Source organism: Zea mays, chromosome 8 (assembly GCF_902167145.1).
Source record: "Zea mays cultivar B73 chromosome 8, Zm-B73-REFERENCE-NAM-5.0, whole genome shotgun sequence".
Taxonomy (NCBI): domain Eukaryota; kingdom Viridiplantae; phylum Streptophyta; class Magnoliopsida; order Poales; family Poaceae; genus Zea; species Zea mays.
Genome location: NC_050103.1, coordinates 175,642,396 through 175,656,951, shown reverse-complemented (window position 1 = coordinate 175,656,951; position 14,556 = coordinate 175,642,396). Strand labels below are relative to the sequence as shown.

Sequence of the window (14,556 nt, the reverse complement as noted above, 5' to 3'; positions counted from 1 at the left end):
AAACAAATCGGGCACCGGACAGTGTCCGGTGTGCACCGGACTGTCCGGTGCCCCCGACGACAGAAGGCAAGGATGGCCTTCCGGATTTGCTCTCAACGGCTCCTAGCTGCCTTGGGGCTATAAAAGGAGCCCCTAGGCGCATGGAGGAAACACACAAGCAACCTTTGAGCATTCTTGATCATCCACACTAAGTCTCTGCGCATTCGTTTGTGTTTCTAAGTGATTCGAGCTCTGTTCTAAGTGAGAACTCTGAGATAGTCTTGTGAGCTCGATTCTTGGCCGTGTGTGTGCGCTTTTGCTGTGGATTTGTGTGTGTTGCTTCCCTCCCTTACTCTGTGTTTCATTTGTGATCATATACTTGTAAGGGCAAGAGACTCCAATTTGTGGAGATTCCTTGCAAACGGGATAGTGAAAGGAAAACAAAACACCGTGGTATTCAAGTGGGTCTTTGGACCGCTTGAGAGGGGTTGATTGCAACCCTCGTCCGTTGGGACGCCACAACGTGGAGTAGGCAAGCGTTGGTCTTGGCCGAACCACGGGATAAAACCACTGTGTCACTCTGTGCTTGATTCTCTTGTGGTACTGTGTTTTGTTGAGACTTCACCTTAGCCACTTGGCAATAATCGTGCTAACACTTAACAAGTTTTTGTGGCTTAAGTTTGAAGTTTTTACAGGATCACCTATTCACCCCCCCTCTAGGTGCTCTCAAACAGGAGAGGGGCACACACCACACTGACATACGGCGAACAGAGACACATACAACCTGATAGCAGACTTAGGCGGGCTACAAAGGGACACAACAGACCAGGGACTGACAAAAGACCGACAACAGCTTCGACGGGAGAGGAGCCCGCAACAGACGACCAGGGGGGGAGCAGCAACATCCAAAGCCATGCATCGCAAAGCTCTGAAGGAGTCGCTCGAGTCCTGCTCTGCTGCCGTGAAACTGGAGACAAAAAAGCACTGCCTTCTGTCCAGGACGAGCTTCCCCATCCCGGTGCCTACCCTCCGCAAGTTGGTCAGGGCTGCGGGGCTGGGCTGCATTGCTGAGATCTCCATTGGAGTGGTGCCTCCTGTTCCGGAATGTATGCCAGTTTTTCCTAACAGATTTCTCGCCATTTTGTCTGGGCAGGACTTCTTCGTGAATTCACGCGGAAACAGGCTCTTCACTTGCATGTGGACACCGAGGAAATCGGAGTGCAAAGTTTTGATCTTTATCTGCCATGGTAGCGACATCTCCTTACACTCACTTCCTCCCTTGATTGGCTATGGTTTGTTTGAGAACTAACGAGCCGATCTTTCTTCCGTGGCTCAATTTTGCTAGGATACGGAGCCGAGTGCAGCATATCCATGGGAGGTAAACCTTCAAGTTTCACTTCCATGTTCTTTCCATCAGTGATGAACTCATGGCATCGATGCATACTCACAAACTTCCATAAAAAAAATACAGACACAGTCGCTCGATTAGTACACCGTGGATACGCTGTTCACGGAATCAACCACGAGGGCCACGGCAAATCTTCAGGCTCGAAAGGCTACCTATCGAGCTTCGGCGACGTCGTCAGAGACTGCTCGGACAATTTCAAGAGTGTCTGTGGTGAGAACGAAGCTGTGAATTCCAGTGGCTATATATGTACGCAAACCATAGCCCAGCAAGGGATCTCTCCATTTTTTTTAGTTGTTAACCATGACCACCGCATTTCCAAAGAGAAGCAGGAGAACAGGCTGAAGAAGAGGTTCCTCTACGGCTTCTCCATGAGAGGAACCGTGGTGCTTCAGCTCCACAGGAAGGATCCTCTCTACTGGGACGGTGCCGTGCTGCTTGCCCCAATGTGCAAGGTCCGATCGTTAACGCACTGAAGATGATCAGCACCGTCGCGCCTAGCTGGAGAGTCATCCCTGCCACAGACATGATCGACAAAGTCTGCAAAGACCCTCAGCTCAAGAAAGAGGTAATGAAGAGAGAGAAAAAAACATGTTGCAAGCATACACTTTTGACATGTTGAATTGAACACATATCCAGTGCCTGAATCCGTTCGTGTGCAGATCCGTTCCAACCCGTACATGTACAGGGGAAACCTCGCACTGCAAACGGGCCGCGAACTCCTCTCCGTCAGCCTAGACACCGAGAAGAACCTGCACGAGGTGAGCTCTTCGCCGTCTGTTAGGACAGGCCACCACATGCAGCATTGATAGCGTGAACCTTGCCGTTGGATCGTTGATCATGGGACATCTACAGTAACATTTAATTCTCACGGCTGATTGATTGGCTGGCTGGCAGGTCTCGTTGCCGTTCTTGGTCCTGCACGGCACGGACGACGTCGTGGCTGATCCTTCCGGGAGCAGGCTGCTGCACGAGAGGGCGTCCAGCAGGGACAAGACACTGAAGCTGTATCCCGGGATGTGGCACGTGCTCATGGGCGAACGTCCGGAGGACGTCGAGCGTGTTTTCGCCGACGTGATCTCGTGGCTTGAGGACAGGGTCGGCGTGTCACAGTGTAACACCCCGGGATGCACAAACACCCCGGAATGCTACTGAACTACACTTCTAACATCTATATAAAATTTTGGCAGCATTTCCTTTGCAAAATTGCATAAATAAGGGGGGGACAACAGTGTATAAACATATATCATGACAAAAACATACCAAGTATTATTAATCGGCTAGCAAAGGGAAGTTAAACATACGATATGAACTGAATTAACCAGTGCGCACGACTAGCAAAAAAATAAACTTCTTTTGACAACAAGTTTCTAATTAAATCATGGCTACGCCTGGGCAGCGCTATTATGAGAGTGAAAGTGGACGTGCTGCTACTCCCCTCATTCCCAACATGTATCAAGTACCTGCATTGAGTAATGCAAGAGTGAGATGACACATCTCAGCAAGTAAAATAATATCAAACTGTTTAACCACATAAGAATATTGTTTTACCACCACTTGATTTCACAACCTTCTTATTACAAAGGTGCAGCACGTATACAACGTACAACACTCCTAGCTACCACACCTCGCAGGTAGAAACCACAATAGTAACATAGTAATGTCACTCTTCATATATATACCTCATGAGTGCAAATGTCTGCAAATGCAAGGATGACTTCTGCCTTCATACCTCTAAGGATATGAAGCCGCATCGTACCCCTCCTCGGGCAACGTACGATGCTAAAAATGTACCGGTACAGTCGGACCATAAGATCACGACATAACTTCAGAATGCAAGATGGATGATGCAATGTGCATGACATGCCTACAACACTTCATATAACGTGATTCAAAAAAAATACTTCAACTCCATCCATGATGGGAATCAACCACATATATCATTACCAAATCATGATCATCCACAATATTAGACAATTGAGAATTAACACTTTCGAACAAATAAACTTCATCATAGAATTCAATGATTATCATATTTAAAACTTATGCATACTCAATGACAGGGAATAGGATGCAAACCAAACGATAGCAACCACCACTGTATTTACTTGCCTTTACCGGAAGTTTGGGCAAATCCCTAAGTACGATCCGGAAGTCCACCACCTGTTTTTGACACACAACTTAGTGCACCAATTTCACATAACCAGGCTCATAAACGACGCCGCACCTACGCACAAACTCAAACCCCGCCGCGGGTTACATCTCTCCCCACACCCACCAAACTGCAGCGGCGCTGCTTAATAATTTCATAACTTCAAAATTATGACAGCATTGGTAACAAACAAAAACTCCATAGGCATCTACATAAAATTCCCCACAAGTTTTGTATACAATTTATAATTAAATTCCAACATCTAATTAGCCCAAAACAGTTCACAAGATGAACCCTGTAATCTGGTTTTTTTCTCTTTTGGACAGCGACATACCCGGATTCAAACAGCGATATCTTTTAAAATATAATTCCAATTCAAGCGCATAAGTACTCATTGGAAAGATAAGACAAAGCCATACATGATTATCATACTGGTTAGCACTAATTAACCACGAAAAATTCCCAGAAATTGCTAATACTACTGCTGTTCACCCACCTGAAAAATCTGTTTTTTTTTACAGCAACATACCCGGATTCAAACAGCGATATCTTTTAAAATATAATTCCAAATCAAGCACATAAGTACTCATTGGAAAGATAAGACAAAGCCCTACATGATTATAATACTGGTTAATACTAATTACCCACGAAAAATTTCCAGAAACTGCTAATACTACTGCTGTTCACCAACCTGAAAAAACTGTTTTTTTGGACAGCAACATACCCGGATTCAAACAACGATATCTCCTAAATTATAACTCCGAATCGAGCGCATAAGTACTCGTTGGAAAGGTATGACAAAGCTCTACATGATTATCCCACTGATTCCCACTAATTACCCCACGAAAATTCCCAGAAATCCCTAGAACTACTGCTGTTCACCCACTCACAAAATTCCTGGACAGCACCTCTACCGATTCGCAAAGATAAACACATAATCCAATTGATTGCAGCACAAAAACAACAAAAGTTAATCACAAATTCACCTTAGGTTCCTCCCTTCCTCCTTCCTTCTTCCTCCCTCCAAACTCCAAATGATATCGCAGCCACACGACGGAGAACCACACGGGAGGGCTGCACCTTGGAGAAATGGGGGGGGGGGGGGCGGCTAGGGTTTTGGGTGGTGAGGGCTGCAAAGGTTTGAGGAGGAAGAAGATGGGAGAGGGGGGCGTCCAAGAGAAAGGGGAGGGGAAGGGGCGGCTGCAACAACCCAAGGGGGAAAAGGGGGGGCGGCTAGGGTTAGGGGAGGGTTAGTGGGCCGGATTGCGATTCGTGGCCCAACTCGCTTGCACGACAGCTCCCGACCAACCACTCTACTGCTATACTGGTGAATGTTTTCCACAAATTCTAAATCCCCAAAGCGTGACACCCGAATAAGAGAAAAAACAAACAAAAAGAATAACCTTCAACTTCTCTTCTTTGCAAACCGGGTATCACACTCTACCCCCCTTAAAAAGAATTCGACCTCGAATTCCGACGCTTCTATCGGAACGACAAGGAAAGATCAGCGACAACAAAAACTCACCCCATAACGAAAAGTTCGGGGTACTTCTGCCGCATCAGCTCCTCGAGCTTCAATGATTCTAGGATACGCAGCAGACGACACTCTAGAGTCAGGTCTTGCTACATGGGAATCGACTCTAGCTCGATTATTGATATGGATTCCGCAAATACTTTCTCAACATAGAGACATGGAATACATGGTGTACTCTGATCATAGACTCCGACAATCGCATGTGCTAAGCCAAGCTGCCAACTCGGGCTAAGATAATAGACAGTCCTATATAACCCGGACAAAGTTTTCCTGACACCAAATCAACATTGACACATGCAAGTACTTCAATGAATATATATAATGAAAGCAATACATACTGTGCTCCAATAGCCTAAACCAAACCTATCCAAACAAGAGTAACTTCAAAAGATCAATTTAATGCTTGCATATTTCTAGACATCAGCACAACGGTTAATTGTTTTGCTCATAAACTCACAAAATATGCATCCAACAGTAGTAAACTAGGACTTTATGGAAAGCTTACAAAGTCCACTATACCCTTGGTATTATCATCACCACAAGATTTGACACTTAGAAAGGACAAACAATGCGAAACGTAAATTTTGTCCAGACTTGGACAGAATTCAACTACTCACTTAAAAAAATCCATAATTGGAGTCTCAGTCATCCAATTTAGGCGCTCCTAGACTTTTTTGAAAGCCAGTAAAATTGTCTATATTTCATTTATAAACATATCAGGTTAATTCAATGCATATCAAGGTCAAAAGACATAAGAAAGGCTTTGCTGTCCAAATTTGGACAGATTCAAAGATTCCACTTAAAACAGTTGTAGCTTAACTTATAGGTCACCAAAAAGGGTGATCCAATATTTGTTGGAAATCTTAAGGAAAGTACTCCACTTCTTTATAATTTATAAGAACTGATTCAAAGTTTAACTTGGGCAAACAAGGTCAGTTTCAAAATCTGTACAGAATCTGGACAGATTCCAAGACTAGACTTGAGAAAATCATAACTCCCAAACTACTAGACCTATGGTCATGAAATTTTACACAAGTAAGATGAAGAAGTTGGCTACAACTTTTATATACAACACCTCTACAGAAAACATGGTTTAATTCATTGAACTAGTTGCATAACCAAAACTGGTCATGTAGTCCCAAACAGCAAGCAATAGATTTATTCAGGTTCTATACTCTTCTAAGATTAAGCGTTCATCGAAGTACTAATAACTTTAGGTTCTTCATTACGAGACACTCAGAGCCAACATAAAGATAGAAGCCATATGCTAACTTTTTAAATCATTTTAAGCCTTATCTCACATCATGGAAGCAAGAATCGATTTAAGCATACTACGCCTGCCCATATATCCATCCAAGCATATTCTATACATTATATCATTCCATCGAAGAACACTTTTTTTAATTATACTATGCATATATATCCATCCAATAACTCACCCAATCTGCATCTAACAAAATTTTGCAAATACAAACTCATTGGAAAGGTTATAACATTCCCTAAAACTTTTATTATAATGAGTGTCTCAGAATTGGTTTCCAAACCGATAAAACAATGCAACTGCTTTGTTGCAAAACTGATAGGATAGAAATATTGGACAACTAAAATTCAAAATCCTATAACTCCTGCTATACTCAACTTAAAACTACAACGAACATGCGTTGGAAAAGTTTGGAAATTGTCCACGACTTTTGCAATAAAGTTGCACCCAAATTTATCTTTATAACCCTCAACTCTGCATGACCTACAGCTAAACTCAACCTGAGATACTGCACATCAGAGATTCGACTTATATCCGGACAACCACCTCTCCCAATCTATTTAATAGGCAATTACAAGTAAATACCCATTAAAAGGTACTTAGAAAAACTAAAAGTTTTTCTTAAAGAGAATTCCCAAATTTGGGCTCTGAAACTATCAGAACACGGTCGATTTATTGGTGGTTTTAACGACACCTAAAGTTCAGACACAACGGTGTAACAACTTCAGAGTAGCCTAACTCCAATTATATGCAATGAAAATTACAAACCAATAATCTTTGGAAAGATCATGAAATTACTAAAACTTTCATAATCCAACAAAAAACCAAAATTTACCGTCTTCAATGTCTATACTTCCGTACAAAATTAAGGCTGCTATAGGAAACCCATAACTCTCCAATGTTTAGACCAAACTGGGTGATTGAGCATCCTATGCAAAGATGAAGAAGCCTACTACAAAACATTCTAGATAAGTGAAGCCTGATTCAGCCTCTAACTAATTTAAAATGACTCCCAAAACCAAACAACACCTTACCCATAATAAAAAAAACAATATAAAATAAAACCCAAGGCATTGGCAGGTGCGATCAACACTAGGATTTTCCACTACCAAATGGGGATGCAACTCCCCAAAGCCTTTAAGCAACACTTTACCTAATAGGTTAGAACACTAAGCACAACAATCAACGAATTAAACAACCTCGTTTGTTAATGCCACTAAGGTCAAACATCCATGTATCGACAATGTATGAAACACCTGACATACCCGTCTCTAGCACTCTAAGACATGGTTGTTATTACACTAGAATCCAACTATTAGAGCTCTCCACAACTATTCTGTTGACGTGAAGCAAATGGTGCTCATGTCATGTAACGTCTTTTCCTCCTCTCAAAAGAGATAAAATTTGCAATACTCATAAAGCAATGGAGGAATAACAACAAGAAAAACTAATGTACTTCTTGACACAGACTCATGCAAAAGCTTCATAAATATTACTTTCAATACTAAAATAGCAACACGATACTATGCTCATCAGGAGTAATTGGATGTCAATAAGACAATCCACATAACCAAACTACCTTGATTAACCTCACATACAACAAACCTACTATTACTGCACTTGAACAATTTGTACCTCGTGATATCACAGGATGCATTCAAAGTAGTAGACATACATGATCTATCAAACCATCATTCATATAAGAAAAATCTCAATCCGATGCAACAACCCCATCATTAAAGAGATAGATGACTAACAAACATAAGCAACTCCCAGTTAAGCATTGACTTCGTTTAAGATAAAGCGGTCCAAATAATGATTCAACAAGCATGCATAGAGAAACTGATCATAAAAAAAATCAAACTACCATACAATGTTGGCAAATAAAAAAAATAAAATGGGTTGTCAATATCGTCCACATGACTAGCCTGCAACAACTAAAAATTATGCATAGCCTTTATGGCTATTGAAACAAACCATAGAAGGAAAACATGCACGACATAAAATCCACTTGAAACCACCCTATTTATTGTTAAAAAAATAAGGTTGCACATAATAAGAAAACATATCAGGTAATCATGGTTGGACTTATCAATCTACGTCATCTTACAAATTCACTTGAGTTCTACCAGTCTCAAGATTTCATAGACATTACAATGTTGCCTTTGCTCTATAGAGACAAACCAATTTTATACTAAGATCAAGTTAGCAAGTAGCCACACTAGCCAAAAAAGTGAGGCGCAAAGCATTGCACCCATGGAAATATTACATTGATAAGTTGGGTTGTAACCCAACAGTCAATCAAACTCAACAACACCATAAAACTACATTATATAGTGTTTTCACACTACACCAAGTCGGATTAGACCCACTATAGACAAGCTCAATAAACAATCGGTCCTACAAGTACTAGAACCCAAGAATCCTTTTGGAAAAAAACATCCACAGTCAAGCATATAGAAATATATGATAGTAATAGCTCAGAGATTTGAAAACATTGCATAAAAAAAACATCATGACAATATGTATATAAAACAAGTACAGTAGTAGCTTCACTTGCATAATATCTTCAATAACAACCACATCAAGAAACCAATATTAAATAGAAATAACATATCATATCAAGCATTACGTCATTAATGACGTACCCCATCAAACCATAAAGGAATTTGGAGTAAGGAAGTTCTAGTCATCTATACAATAAAATACTAATATGAAAGATATACGAACCCATACCCTTCCTATATGTGCAAGTGTGTCAAATTTATCTTCAAATTGCGTAGAATCTAAAGCCTATCCTCTAATACCAACTGTAACACCCCGGGATGCACAAACACCCCGGAATGCTACTGAACTACACTTCTGACATCTATATAAAATTTTGGCAGCATCTCCTTTGCAAAATTGCATAAATAAGGGGGGGACAACAGTGTATAAACATATATCATGACAAAAACATACCAAGTATTATTAATCGGCTAGCAAAGGGAAGTTAAACATACGATATGAACTGAATTAACCAGTGCGCACGACTAGCAAAAAAATAAACTTCTTTTGACAACAAGTTTCTAATTAAATCATGGCTACGCCTGGGCAGCGCTATTATGAGAGTGAAAGTGGACGTGCTGCTACTCCCCTCATTCCCAACATGTATCAAGTACCTGCATTGAGTAATGCAAGAGTGAGATGACACATCTCAGCAAGTAAAATAATATCAAACTGTTTAACCACATAAGAATATTGTTTTACCACCACTTGATTTCACAACCTTCTTATTACAAAGGTGCAGCACGTATACAACGTACAACACTCCTAGCTACCACACCTCGCAGGTAGAAACCACAATAGTAACATAGTAATGTCACTCTTCATATATATACCTCATGAGTGCAAATGTCTGCAAATGCAAGGATGACTTCTGCCTTCATACCTCTAAGGATATGAAGCCGCATCGTACCCCTCCTCGGGCAACGTACGATGCTAAAAATGTACCGGTACAGTCGGACCATAAGATCACGACATAACTTCAGAATGCAAGATGGATGATGCAATGTGCATGACATGCCTACAACACTTCATATAACGTGATTCAAAAAAAATACTTCAACTCCATCCATGATGGGAATCAACCACATATATCATTACCAAATCATGATCATCCACAATATTAGACAATTGAGAATTAACACTTTCGAACAAATAAACTTCATCATAGAATTCAATGATTATCATATTTAAAACTTATGCATACTCAATGACAGGGAATAGGATGCAAACCAAACGATAGCAACCACCACTGTATTTACTTGACTTTACCGGAAGTTTGGGCAAATCCCTAAGTACGATCCGGAAGTCCACCACCTGTTTTTGACACACAACTTAGTGCACCAATTTCACATAACCAGGCTCATAAACGACGTCGCACCTACGCACAAACTCAAACCCCGCCGCGGGTTACATCTCTCCCCACACCCACCAAACTGCAGCGGCGCTGCTTAATAATTTCATAACTTCAAAATTATGACAGCATTGGTAACAAACAAAAACTCCAGAGGCATCTACATAAAATTCCCCACAAGTTTTGTATACAATTTATAATTAAATTCCAACATCTAATTAGCCCAAAACAGTTCACAAGATGAACCCTGTAATCTGGTTTTTTTCTCTTTTGGACAGCGACATACCCGGATTCAAACAGCGATATCTTTTAAAATATAATTCCAATTCAAGCGCATAAGTACTCATTGGAAAGATAAGACAAAGCCATACATGATTATCATACTGGTTAGCACTAATTAACCACGAAAAATTCCCAGAAATTGCTAATACTACTGCTGTTCACCCACCTGAAAAATCTGTTTTTTTTTACAGCAACATACCCGGATTCAAACAGCGATATCTTTTAAAATATAATTCCAAATCAAGCACATAAGTACTCATTGGAAAGATAAGACAAAGCCCTACATGATTATAATACTGGTTAATACTAATTACCCACGAAAAATTTCCAGAAACTGCTAATACTACTGCTGTTCACCCACCTGAAAAAACTGTTTTTTTGGACAGCAACATACCCGGATTCAAACAACGATATCTCCTAAATTATAACTCCGAATCGAGCGCATAAGTACTCGTTGGAAAGGTATGACAAAGCTCTACATGATTATCCCACTGATTCCCACTAATTACCCCACGAAAATTCCCAGAAATCCCTAGAACTACTGCTGTTCACCCACTCACAAAATTCCTGGACAGCACCTCTACCGATTCGCAAAGATAAACACATAATCCAATTGATTGCAGCACAAAAACAACAAAAGTTAATCACAAATTCACCTTAGGTTCCTCCCTTCTTCCTTCCTTCTTCCTCCCTCCAAACTCCAAATGATATCGCAGCCACACGACAGAGAACCACACGGGAGGGCTGCACCTTGGAGAAATGGGGGGCGGCTAGGGTTTTGGGTGGTGAGGGCTGCAAAGGTTTGAGGAGGAAGAAGATGGGAGAGGGGGGGCGTCCAAGAGAAAGGGGAGGGGAAGGGGCGGCTGCAACAACCCAAGGGGGAAAAGGGGGGGCGGCTAGGGTTAGGGGAGGGTTAGTGGGCCGGATTGCGATTCGCGGCCCAACTCGCTTGCACGACAGCTCCCGACCAACCACTCTACTGCTATACTGGTGAATGTTTTCCACAAATTCTAAATCCCCAAAGCGTGACACCCGAATAAGAGAAAAAACAAACAAAAAGAATAACCTTCAACTTCTCTTCTTTGCAAACCGGGTATCACACACAGCTACCGTCCCCGGCGGCACCACAAATCCTCATGGGCTAGTAGAGATGTAGAATAGGACACAGGTTGTAAATAGTTGATACACAAATAAATACTTAGTGATGGTTTGGTACATTCACATTTCCCATGCCCTCTTCGATTAGTAATACATAAATTTAGACAAAAAATTATGTAGTAGTGGTAGTAGAAGAAATGCAGGGGACTCAATTAGTAATTTGGATCATGGCCTTCTTGAGACCACGGATGACGGTGGAGAACTTGATGAAGCTTGTTGATCTTCTCCTGCCCCTTGCCCCTTTCCTCTCACTCTCAGCGATGATGTGGTCCTGCACATTGATGTATCCCACGATCTGGAAGACGCCTCCTCGTCGACGGTGACCCTTACACAAGATCTGGTAGGCATCTTGTGACCGGGGCGCAGGGTCGGGCTCACCGGCTGACCGGCGCTGGCGGTCGCCTACTCGTCCGACTACCCGAGGATTGGTGTTAGTTGGGAGTACGGCCTTCAGGGACTGGAGCTGGACGACTGGGCGACCTGTGGATGGCAGTCGTGGACAGCGCCACTCGGCGGGGGTCGGCCGAAGGCGCGCGCGGCAGAGTTGAACCGGGCGGCGACCGGCGAGCAACAGCACGGTGAGTCGGTGACGCACTGGTGGAGTGGTGGCCTGGTGGGCGACGGGAGCGAGAGGGGCGATAAAGCGACAGAGGCGTCAGTTCCTAATCTGCTTGGGCTGGTTGGACTGGAAGTTGTTGGGCTGAGTTCTGATAAAGGAGATGAAACCGATAACTGGGCCAATAAAAACTGTGCTTTACCTAGACTAGTTGGGCCACGACTAGAGCCTAGTGGGCTAGTGGCTCTGGACCTGGGTCCGCTCCAGCTGTTGCGGTTAGATATAAGTGTTTAGAACTATGTCACCACGGATCACCAGATCCGCTCTCTTCCCTCCCGTCAGCAGTAGAGGCGCGAGAAGCTGTAGAAGACCCGTCTCCCTTCCCATAAACACGACAGAGGAAACACACGAGACATTGGATATAGGGTTGGGCCTCTGGCCTCTTTCTGATCTCTATTCCATATGAGGGGTACAGGTTCTATATATAGAGACGTGATCGCCCTCAGGGGCATATTCGGTATTTGCCCACATAACCCTTCATTAGGGTTTCTCAACACTCCCCCTTGGGTGAATACCACGACCAACACATGCCTCATTAAAACTCCCAAAAAACCCAATGGGAAAATATGGAGAAAGAGCGCATGGTGACGCATATTACATTTGCACTTTGTTGCCTCGTTAAAAACCTCATGTGAGAAACTTTAGAAAAACTCACTAAGGAAAAAAGAGTACAACAGCTGTCATCAGGACAGATTTCGATCTTCTGGATTTGGATTCCATCGAATCTTCTACAATGGATAACTTTTGAAATGTGCTCCCCCTGATCTTTGCAAAATTGTCTCAACATGACAAAACACCTTCTTCTGGAAGTACATGCATAAAGAGACTTAGCAAACGAATTGCATACTATTGCAATGATTATATCAGGAATTTCACCTCTACTCACTTCTAGGATATAAGAGGTAAGTGCACATATCAATATAAATAAGTCACTTTGATTGATGGTGTTCGATCGACTGGATCTTTATATTTGATAGAAACTTCCATAAAGGCTCACATATTGATCATCAAGCTGACGCCTTCAGGGCATAGAATATGACATTTATTGTCTCAAGATTGTGATCAATATAAGCATTCGCTCCCCCTGACGAAGACATCTGTCAAAGTCGTTATCCCTCATAACTCAAGCATATTCTTCAAGATATATATCTCATTGTTCATCTGGAATAACGAGAATGGACGAGGTTGGGGTGCTATCATTTTCTATCTTACACCATAATTTATACATAGTTGTGCAAAGCAAATAACATGTCCTTCAATAGGACTTAGGGGATAATATAGTTGCAATAGTACATATTCTAAATATGACACATCGCTCGAGGCGTTCATCCATTGCAACATCTATGATGGTGTAACAAAAGTCCATCAAAGATCGTAATCCATCAGGGATTTTTCATCGATCAAATACATCGTTATAGTCTGTCATTCTAGCACAATGGGGATATTTTGCCAGTAACACCTAAACCTTATAGGTTTCTGCCATCAGGGCTTTAGAGGATACCGTAATTCCACATCTAGTGGAAATTACCATGAGTAAAAACTCATGGAATGCACATGTGCTTATTCGGTGAACTTCAAGTCCTTTGGTATCTCATCTTATTCCTTTTCGGGTCTGTATGGGTCTTTATCCTTTTATAGGGATTATCAAACTTTGGTGTTTAACACAGACTTTATTTCTTCTGGAAGGTTCCAGCTGGGAACTATAATCTCAACTATGAGATATTCTCTCTACACTGGAGAGTGGTCATTCATCAGGAATGTATTATCCGGTATGAGATTTATATGTTGCATATTTATAATTCAAAGATATGAGTCCTCCTAGGATCTCATGACGGATCTTCAGAATCCTATTAACTGCATATTATAATTCATGCCATTTGCTAGATATATTACATAGTGGAACTGTGTTTATTCAACACATATGTGGGAGGGGTCTCTCACAAGACCACTTGAACCATCGCATTCACCACACATAATTTCAATAGTGCCCATAAATATCCGAACTTCAAGCTCGTGACTTTCATTTTGCGATTATTGGTTCAGCCTCGATTGCATTTATCAATGACCCGATAAGAGAGCTTAAAGCACTCATGCCTAGGACTTTGTTTTGGATCCCTTTGCAATCTATAGAGGCAAGATAGGTGTCGACACATTTGTCTCCCACATTTAATAATGATCTCCGTTATTTCCCAAAACGAAAGATTCATTGTTCCGTATTCCCAGCACAATGATATTGCGCGCATTGCTAGGAATTTCATCATCAAGATGAAC

The 14,556-nt window shown here is 41.8% G+C and overlaps 1 protein-coding gene across 1 annotated transcript; it reads left to right on the top strand.

Moving 5' to 3' along the window:
* Positions 1-892: 892 nt before the first annotated feature.
* LOC109941956 (caffeoylshikimate esterase-like) lies at positions 893-1,860 on the top strand. Its single transcript, XM_020543239.1, has 4 exons — positions 893-1,226; positions 1,325-1,357; positions 1,451-1,597; positions 1,709-1,860. The coding sequence occupies exons 1-4, from the start codon at positions 893-895 to the stop codon at positions 1,858-1,860; spliced, it is 666 nt and encodes a 221-aa protein (XP_020398828.1).
* Positions 1,861-14,556: the final 12,696 nt, after the last annotated feature.